General features: G+C 37.5%; 1 protein-coding gene across 4 annotated transcripts; it reads right to left on the bottom strand.

Annotated features, from left to right (window-relative positions):
• Positions 1-1,101: 1,101 nt before the first annotated feature.
• On the bottom strand, positions 1,102-7,137 carry LOC109971711 (sialoadhesin-like). Of its 4 annotated transcripts, none has more exons than XM_020620138.1 (11): positions 7,061-7,137; positions 6,859-6,930; positions 5,755-5,824; positions 5,210-5,572; positions 3,887-4,168; positions 3,168-3,419; positions 2,837-3,088; positions 2,631-2,721; positions 2,197-2,286; positions 1,971-2,043; positions 1,102-1,892 (listed from the first exon to the last, which is right to left on the bottom strand). In XM_020620138.1, the coding sequence occupies exons 3-11, from the start codon at positions 5,801-5,803 to the stop codon at positions 1,857-1,859; spliced, it is 1,488 nt and encodes a 495-aa protein (XP_020475794.1). In that variant the 5' UTR covers positions 5,804-5,824; positions 6,859-6,930; positions 7,061-7,137; the 3' UTR covers positions 1,102-1,856. The 4 variants fall into 4 exon arrangements, with proteins under 4 accessions (XP_020475794.1, XP_020475791.1, XP_020475793.1 ...); XM_020620135.1 differs by having other exon boundaries at positions 1,103-1,892; positions 2,197-2,289; positions 7,061-7,130; XM_020620137.1 differs by lacking the exon at positions 6,859-6,930 and having other exon boundaries at positions 1,103-1,892; positions 2,197-2,289; positions 7,061-7,089.
• Between the last annotated feature and the right edge of the window lie 2,496 nt (positions 7,138-9,633).

Here is a 9,633-nt window from a genome sequence, read left to right as displayed (position 1 = left end):
GACTGACTGTATCTATTCCATTGCAGAAAGAGTGAATCTGTTCTCTGTTCCCTAACTACCAGATTACTTAGTTAACTACTACTCTGTTTAGAATAATTGTAGTATTAAATGATTACTTAAATTGGGATGATTCATCTGAATTAATTTATTTGGTATCACATTCTAGCCACGACAGCGGTCCAGGACATTCTCATTCTGAACAAAGGTAAGACTCTTTATCTCTCTAAATGATAGTTGTACCTTTATTGACCAGTTCTGGACTGTCCTTACGGCAGCTGTAGATACTGTAGATCACCAAATGCTTCACTCTAATTTGCATGACTAGTGTAGTGCATGTTTTTGCCATTTTTGATAAGATCTATGTTTTTTATTTATATGCCCCACACAGCACAGATTAGATTGACATGGCAACACATAGAGGCTGAAATCTGATTGGACAAAAAAATCTAACATCCATATACACGTACTGGAAGCAGTGCAGCTAAGAGAAACGCTACGAAATGAAGAGAAAAGACTGTTGGGACTAAATTTATACAGTTTCATGGAACAAATATTATAATTTAGGTGGTAAATGTAGGTCAGAGGCCATTAAATGCGCTACTAAAGTCCATATCCAGCGATGATGACCTGCAGGTGCTGGTTCTGCTTAACACAAAGGTGGCATTATGTATTCATAAGAGACAACCTGGACATTTTCACTGCTTGGTGCAGGGGTTGAAACTGTACCATGGTCATTTTGAGACATACATAAGAATGTCCGTGGGACCATTTGAGGAGCTGCTGCTGCCATGGCAGGAGGAGGCAGAGGAGCACTTACTGTCCTTGATCTACCCGGAATAGCGCATATGTCTGAGATCAAATGAGCCATTAGCGGACCGGCGCACCATGCGCTTTGTGGTAACAGTGCCACAAGTTCCAGTAAGCTGCGTCGTGTCAGGTGTGAAAAGTAGAGAAACCTTGGGGCAATAAATACATAAATGCCATTTTCGTTCAGCCATATTTTGTGCAAGGGTTCATAGACAGAATATTGGTTCAAATATTGATGTACAAAATAAACGCACGAATAAAACGCCTCCAGTATGAAAAGACCTTTATCTTCAGCCAGCACGGTCACTTTCGCCTTTGCCTTCCTGCCATTTCACCATCAACATGTTTTCAAGACCTGAGAGCAAACAGGATGTTTTCGTTTTCACAGTTTTAGCAGATAATGTCAGTACAGCCTGTGAGGGTGCATGTAAGTGCTGCTGTCATGCCTGCAGATGTATGTATAATACTTTTTAAAACTAATCAAGTCACTTAATATGACATTAAAATAACTCATTCCTAAATATACAACAAATCATATAAGACAACGTTTCTGCATTTCCCTAATGTGATGGGACAGAGCACAATGAACAGGTTGCTTTATTAGCAGTCCACAACTCTCTTTTTTGTAGCTGTACTTAAGAGCAAACCACCACTTCACAACTTTCACACCTACGTTCTTAGTATTATATTTTGTGCAGCATCCGTTGTTATCAGATGATTGATGCTATACAAAAACAGTTATAAAACACATTTGCAACTAAATTATTACAATTGTTTAATAGCGATTTTTCACAACATGTAGTATAATGGCATAGTTCTAGTCAAAACAAACAGGAACAGTTCTGGATGAGAGAAACAATAACTCCAAACACAAGTGCATTAATCATCAAGTTACTTCAAGACATTTGCTTTTAAAAATGTGTAAATTGCATGATAAAGAAAATACGGCATCTGTAATGTTTGCAGAGAGTAGCACATCAGTATATTTATATATTTTACAACAAATCAGTTGCTGTTGCTGCAGCTGTTCTTCCATTGATTCAACCATGTTACATGTTGGCATATATTGCATCATCACAGTCAGCCTATATAGGAAACAAGAACAACTCACTCTCAGGTTTCATGCAGGGAAATAATAAATGAAAGGAAAATATTTCACATACCTCCATGTTGCCATATACATGATCGCTGCCATAAATGCCAGAGCCAGGTATGTCATTATAGTCCAGCTGTTTTCTGAGGACAGAATACAGAAAACAAATGAGTTGCTGTGTACATTTTTTAATCAAATCACATAAACACACATAATACTATGCACAGTTAGCTTCTCTGTGTTATTTTAAATCTCAAGGAAACTTCTGTTTATCCCAAAAGGTGAATAACAGAAACCTTTGTGTTGTGGCATGCTGAGGGAGCTCCACAGCTTTCTCCTCCTTGGTGGCACTCATGTGAGCCATTGGAGCATCTCCAGGTCTCCTCCTGCTGGCAGAATAACAATTTTTAAATTTTAACCTGAAAAAACACTGTTGACACTTTACACACTGAAACCCAGAGATGTACACACAAGCTAAACCAAAACTAGGCTTTGAAAGACTGTAAAATATTTGCCACTAACCTTTTGTTCTCATAGTGGTCAAAGTAAAGTGGTTTAACAGTTTCCTCCACATGCATGAGTTTAATGTAAAGCTCTTTCTCCACTGCTTTTTGTAGAGTTTAACCCACTTTTTAAATGCCTTAACCCACTTTTTAAATGCCTTAAAGCACCCAAATTTGAATGGTACAGCTAAAACATTTAACAAGAAATGTTTTCTATACCAACTTACCATTTTATGACAACTATCACAGCTATTAAAAGCACCACCACACTTATGCATGCTCCAATAGCGATGAAAATATACAGGTTCTGCACCTTTCCTGTCCAAACAGAAATTGTGTGGAGTCATTATATTTCATTTCTATGATTAATACAAACAAGCTTTATGCATATTAGAAATGCCCTGCCTTCTAGGAATTCTAAAAACATTCTTACCATTGACAGAGACTTTGAGGTCAGCACTGCCTAACGTGTTGTTTGCCACACACTGGACAAACTCAGAAGATACAGACTCTGCGAGCAGAGTCCCAATGGTAATATGGCCATGTTTGTCTAGTTTGGTGCTTGGCAGGACTTTGTCAGAAACAGCAAAATAGACCAAACAGGGAGGATTGGACTCAGCAATGCACAAACACTTCATCATATGCCCCTCTAAGGAGCAGGAGATGGTCTTAATCTCAGGGGCATCTATGAGAAAAACAAATGTATGAGTTACCCACATTTACTGTATATTCTCCTTCTTGCATGTATTTGATTGGTTACTTACATAACACATTGAGCTGCACAGGATTAGATTTGCCTTGTCCTACTCTATTGATGGCAGTACAGTACAAGACACCTGTGTGTCTGGAGACATTTGGCAGCACATAGTAGTTTTTCTGATACAGCTGAGCACCAGTTTCATTATGCCACTTATAGATGTCAACAGGAGGGTTAGCATCACTAGAACATTTCAGCTGCACAGCTTCTCCTTCCTGTACATCTGACTTATAGTCAGCCTTCACATTAACTGGGGCATCTGCATTGAAACCCAGAGAGTACAAAAGTATAGCGTCAAACTATAATGAAGGTACCAAAAGTACCCATTATGCACAATGTGTTTCACATGAATGTATATTTTATTACTGGATTATAATTATTAATGCATACATCACTTACATTTGCAGCTGGTGAAGGTGGAACAAATTTTAACTACTTTATGTGCTTGAGCATTTCCCACCAGGGGTCAATAAAATCTGTACTTAATTTTAAGTAAATGTAATTAAATGTTTACTTTACACCACTGTGGAAACATTCATGTTCTTTACAGACAAATGTTTGCACTTTGTAGTCTTACAAAGTAGTGTCAAAGATGTGCTGGAGTAAATGCACATAAACAAACAACACAACAGCCAAAAAGCCAGGATGTAACATGTCATCACCCAAAAATTCCTTCTCTGTTAGTTTGAATCATTTGCTTTAATCACTACTGCCATATACACTTACACTGCACGTTGAGGACAGTAGCTTTCTCCCGCTTCAGCCCTCCTCTGTATATGACGATGCATTGTAAAGTCTTGTTGTCAGCTTTGGTAGGTTGAAAGGTCAGAGTAGATGTTGCTTTCCATTGGCCGTTGATAAGCTTCTGTTGGAAATGTTTTTCTCCAGAGAGATTCCAGGTGAAGACAGGAGGAGAGATGGTACAGTAGTAAAAAACAGAGCAGGATGCAGACACATTTTGACCCTCCACTACGTCCTTGTTCACAGAGAAAGTGACGTCTAGTTCATCTGTAACAACAGGAAAATTAAAGGCAGCATCACTGTAATACAAGAAAAGGAACACACGTAGTCTACTGGGCTGTTCATGTCATGTTATATGTTTTGAAGCTTTGTATAGGCTACTATATAGTAACTACTACTGTACTGTATATATTTGTTTTAATGTTAAGCCATGTTGGAAGCATTGTAGTTGACAAAAATAAAAATAAAAATCACATTACTGCTGGAATTAAAAAAAGGTTACTAAAATACAACACAGAAACTGACTGCTAAAATATGTTACAGGAAATAGGGAATAACAATGTTTCAGTCATGTGGATGCAGTGCTAGAACAGGAACTTCAATTTGGTATGGTAGCAATGTACTTTACATTTCCACAAAAGCAGCTCCCTCTAACCAAATTCTAATTCACATCCCAGTAACGTATTCAAAGGTTTTCAGTCTGATTTTACGATTTAAGGCAGATATCAATCTTGACTGAACTGCTGTGGGACCAAGATTTAACATGTACAAATTCTTGAAATGGGTCCCACTATCTTTCTATTTCATACACGTCTAGAGAAATGAAACTTATCTTTAAATGCTTTGTGCAATGGGGGCAGTATCACACAAATAAGGAACTGAGAATCAGATCATTGTTAAAATTAGAAAAGCTAAAACATGTATTGTCAGAGGACTTTGCTTTTGGGGTTACACTGTATTTGCAATCTTAACTTTCCAATACAAGTTGAAATAAACCATACAGGCAAACATTGCTATTTTAAGGAATTCAGCCTTTTTTTTGCTTGTAATTCTACTTTACTTATAATTAATAATATAAGAAATGTGACCAAACAAGTGTAAAATATTTCCAAGGACTGCACCCCAGCTCCACACAGTTCACAGCACTCTGATCTGTACAACTGACTGGTTAACTATAAATAAAACTGCTCAGAAGTCAAGAATGTTCAAAGGTAAACACCTGAATTCATACCAGAAAGAATTATGAAAAAAATTAAGTGTTAACTCCACTGTTAAAGATGTTCATTGAATGTGGTTAGTATTACTTACTATCTATTATAAGGGTGACTGTGTTGTCTTTGTAGGAATATTTGTCATAGCTTCCGATTTCAATCCTAAAATGAAAAGACCTTTGGTCATTTGATTGAAGGGAGTCGATCTTCAGTGAGCAGTTCTTGTGTCTGGTGTCTCCCAGCAGCTCTGTCCGAGTCCGATACGCCTCCGCAATTTTAGATTGAACTGGGTGATATATGACATGACCCCCTGATTCGGTCCAAATCCCAGTGAATTCATTGACCTCCTTCCCTGGGTTTGGGTAGTTAAATGAGCAGGGAATAACCGCACAGGATCCAAGGACACCTTTAACTGAGGATGGCACCGTGATGGTCCAACCTGAGGCTTCAGATTGAGTAACTGTGATGAAGTGCAGGAGAAAATTTGGTTAAATGAAACAAAGAGAGAGCAGAGTGAACACTGCAAGAGGAAGAGTTAGTGCAAATTCACCTGAGAAAAGACTAAAAAAATACAACTGTTTACTCCCTGTGAGCAATGAAAAAAAATATTTCTGGATATACAGAATAGAGAATGCACAATACCTTTAAAGCAAAAGCACACAAAGAGCAGAGGCCATTTCAGAACATCCATCTTGTCTTCTCAGGGTCAAACCTGAAAATAAAGTGAGAAATATTTCCAGGCGTGTGTGTTGCCACTGTCATTTCCCTCTTATGAGGCATGACTTATCTAGTTTCCATTCCATTTTTAATACAGTACAAATCCACTATGTTACACCAAAAAACTGATGTTTGTCTCATCAGACAGGGAAGTCTATGTTAATCATTTTTTCTTTCCGTTTTCTCCACTCAACTATTCCCACAAGGTACACATTTATCAGGGTTTACTATCATAAACCAATACAGTCATAAAACAAGAAATTTAATAGCTCTTGTTTTCTTTTCTCTTTTAAAAACTTTATATTTGTTTTGTATCAGAGAGAAGCACCCTTGGGTTTATCACAATGTATGCCATTCAGCAGCTTGCACTTCCTTCTTGGGACATATGAATTTGAATAAAAAGAAAATGTAACTTTTCCAATTTTATTTTTGCAAAACCATGAAGTCATCACCACTGACCAACAACTGCCATCACAATTACACATACGTATTTTGGTTATGTGGTGAACTTAAAAACCTCAGTTGTGCTTTCAGTAGTTATTAGTTTGACATTCAGGCGGTGAACTATTCAGTTTTCTTCCACTTATTGAATTATTTTAAGTGCTTTAAATCCTGCCAATGGGCCAACTGTTAGTAGCAGCCCACTCTGTTGAGTTCATGTCAGAAGTTACCAATTAATGAAACATCGAGACTGTAAAACAGCTTAATCAAACACTAATGGTTATGTTGTTTTTAAATTATTTGCTAGTGATGAATTGTTTTGGTGACATTTGCTAAGTTATCATTTTTATTTGCACAGGTTGTGTGTGAATTTGTTTGTCCCTGTCAGCTGAACAAAGAAAAGAAAAAGCAGTGCTCAGACCTCAGAAAAAGCCACAACAATGTCAGTACAAAGATTCATGTTTGCGCTAAAACTTAAACCAAGAGACCAAAACAATATCTGCTTTGATTGCTGAATGTATTTGCCCAACAAGCCTGCTTACATTTACTTGCAAATAATTTTGCTTTAGAGAAAGAACTTTGAAATACCTTGACATTTTCTTTGAATAGTGAGCACTTCCTGAAAGCTTCCTTCACTTTCTGAGGTTGAAAATGATACTTCTGTAATATTTATTTTGGTCAGTCATTAATGCAAATACAGTCATGACAACTACCAATTCATTAAAACATTCAAGGGAAGAAGAACTTGTTATAAATTCATTTTCTGAAGTGAAAATAGCCATTACTATACCTTAAGAGTGTGTGCATCATAGATACCGAGTTATGAAGATACGATTTCCTTATTTCACTTTTGCTTCACAAGCTGAGCTGTCTCATTTGTGGTTTTTACTTGTACTGTTCATCTCTGTACATATATTTACCCAGACATCAAAACTAAAACTACAAAAAGTGTTTTTCATGTTTAACTATAAGACACTCCAATACAAAAAATAGTAAACTTTTTTTTACTTTTGCTCCCATTTAATAAAAAACAGACATACTACTTGAAGACTGTTCATTCACACCTACAGAGCTGTGATGAGAAACAGGACTCTATTGTTGCAGTAACATCAGTGGTGGTTTGCAGTTAACCCTTCGAGCAGCACAACACAGAGGATCATCTTGCTGTAGTGTTGATTTAATTGTCCACAGTGAATTCAAGCTTTCATGAACCCTGATCACCAACAAAAGCTGGGTTCAGCATTATGTCCCCGTTTGGATAAAAACCGCCACTCTCATCGACAGCTAGATCAATATAACGGATGCTGTGAGCGAGGTGGACCTTCTTCACAGATAAACTTTGGTTTCCTTCAACTCTCCAGAGATCCTCTTCATGCTGTGTCAAGATGTCCTTCAGCTGGACTGTGTCATCTTTCTGGCGACCCCAGGACAGTTTCCTTGGATTAGGAGTGATGAAGCTGGTAGATGCTGAGTTACCCATGATGGAAAATGGGCTTGATGTGGAAGTTCAGAATATGCAAGGAGCAAGTCTGTGAATGAAAACATCAAGAATGCAACAAATAAATATGTCAGTACTTAGAGGTGAACTGAGAAATACAATGAAGTTCCACACAAATAGTTTTTTTTTTTCACCCAGTTACTGGAAGAGGCCTCAGCAGAGTCCCTCCTCACTGCTGTTCTCACCTTGAATGAAAAGTTCATTGAATGTGATCCAGCTCCTCCATTTTAAAGACAGTCCTGCAGGTCTGATCTTCTGTGTCATCACAGGAACAATTCATCAGATTTCTCTGGATGAGATTAAACAAAACAAGCTAATCATTGCTGATTAACAGATCTCAGTTTGTAGTAATGAATCAATCATGAGGAAATTCCTTTAATCAGAAACACTCACTCAAAGAGCTTAAATGTTTTATCACATAAAAGTTGTAAATGTAGGTGTAAATTGTATCAGTTTTTCTGTGTGATTTCTTTAGCTTCGAGGCATCCTCTATGTGCTCTTGATTTACTAAAAATAGGTAGGTTTTGTGTCCACTAAATGCCTGAAGGATAGATCCTGATGAAACTATTATCACAATTCAACATTGATCAATAGGTATTTGAAACACTGACTGACAAATCTTTCACTCAGGGTGGTTGTTCTGACTGATTTTCACGCCAAATATTGTGGTTCAAATGTTTCTTTCAGTCATAGCCTGAAAATAATTACAGTACCGCAACATGCCCTGCAGAGTATTTTTAGTCTAGACCCATTTTTGGTTTTGAAACACTGACCTCAGCATCTAACCCTGTCCATCTTCCACCAATAACGGATAGTCTTCAGAAACATGCTTCAGCTTCACATTTGTCGTTTTCACATTTATTTTTTATCAATGAAGTTTTTACACACAAATGTGTTTAAGAAATATGCATCATTAACAGTATTTAGATAATTGTTTACATTTTTATGTCTCTGTACAAGTGACAGCCGTGGCTAGAGAAATAATTCTACATGGTGTGGACAGTCAACCGGTCAGGTATTTTAGGCGAATGAGGGACGACATTGGACTGATTGGTAGCTATGTTACAGTGACATAAATACAACTGTTGCACTGCTGCCATATTGGACAGATATGTTACAATAAGCTCACCCCTCACACTGTGGCACAGCCGGCAAGACAAAACACCTTTAATGCAGAGTCTGATTCAGACAGAGAGAGAGAAAGATATGGCAGCCTGGATCCATACAGATTACATAACTTTACTAATAGATGGCCACTTTTGATGGTCAGACAGACATTACAGACACTCATTCATTTTTCATTAAAAATGGATTTACTCTTGCACCATTACCTGTTTCCATCTTCACCAGTGGTGTTTGCCATGGTTTTTTTTTTTGTTGTTGTTATGATAGGCCTGTTTGGTTGGATAAAGCAGTCCTGAGAAGATCTCTAATAGGACTATTGGTGAGCAGAGGCTTAAGCAAATTATGAAAATTGATTCTGGGAACAAAGCTGTAGGTTTACTCTAAATAAAACCAGCCTATAGAGGCCTATATAAGTATTACCCTAGTAGTTTGACTGATGATTGTTTCTCATGATTTTCCAGCTGTGTGCACTAGAGGGCAATAGGGCATAAACAAATAGTCATAGAGAGAGAGAGATGGGGTGCAGTGGATTCACCTGAAACATGCACACCTGGCAGCATCAGCATGAAACAGCCTGTGCAGATACTCCTACATTCCTACATGTGCAGAGTTAGTGTTGTAGCACATGGTGTACTTAGTGGGGAATCACTGTAAATAGAGAGACAGATCAATAGATAGATAGATAGATAGTAAGTTACATAGAGAAATAGATTAAATAGTTACATAACACAATATATATA

Source organism: Monopterus albus, unplaced genomic scaffold (genome assembly GCF_001952655.1).
Source record: "Monopterus albus unplaced genomic scaffold, M_albus_1.0 scaffold232.1, whole genome shotgun sequence".
Classification (NCBI taxonomy): domain Eukaryota; kingdom Metazoa; phylum Chordata; class Actinopteri; order Synbranchiformes; family Synbranchidae; genus Monopterus; species Monopterus albus.
This window is presented reverse-complemented; position numbering and strand designations above follow the sequence as displayed.

Excerpts from the sequence above, each read along its gene's own strand:
- LOC109971711 (XM_020620135.1), bottom strand. The coding sequence starts at position 5,803 with ATGGATGTTCTGAAATGGCCTCTGCTCTTTGTGTGCTTTTGCTTTAAA. Across the intron at positions 5,573-5,754 it reads TGTGTGCTTTTGCTTTAAAG|TTACTCAATCTGAAGCCTCA; the intron begins GTATTGTGCATT and ends ACTTCATCACAG. Across the intron at positions 2,290-2,630 it reads GTGATAGTTGTCATAAAATG|CAGGAGGAGACCTGGAGATG; the intron begins GTAAGTTGGTAT and ends TTATTCTGCCAG.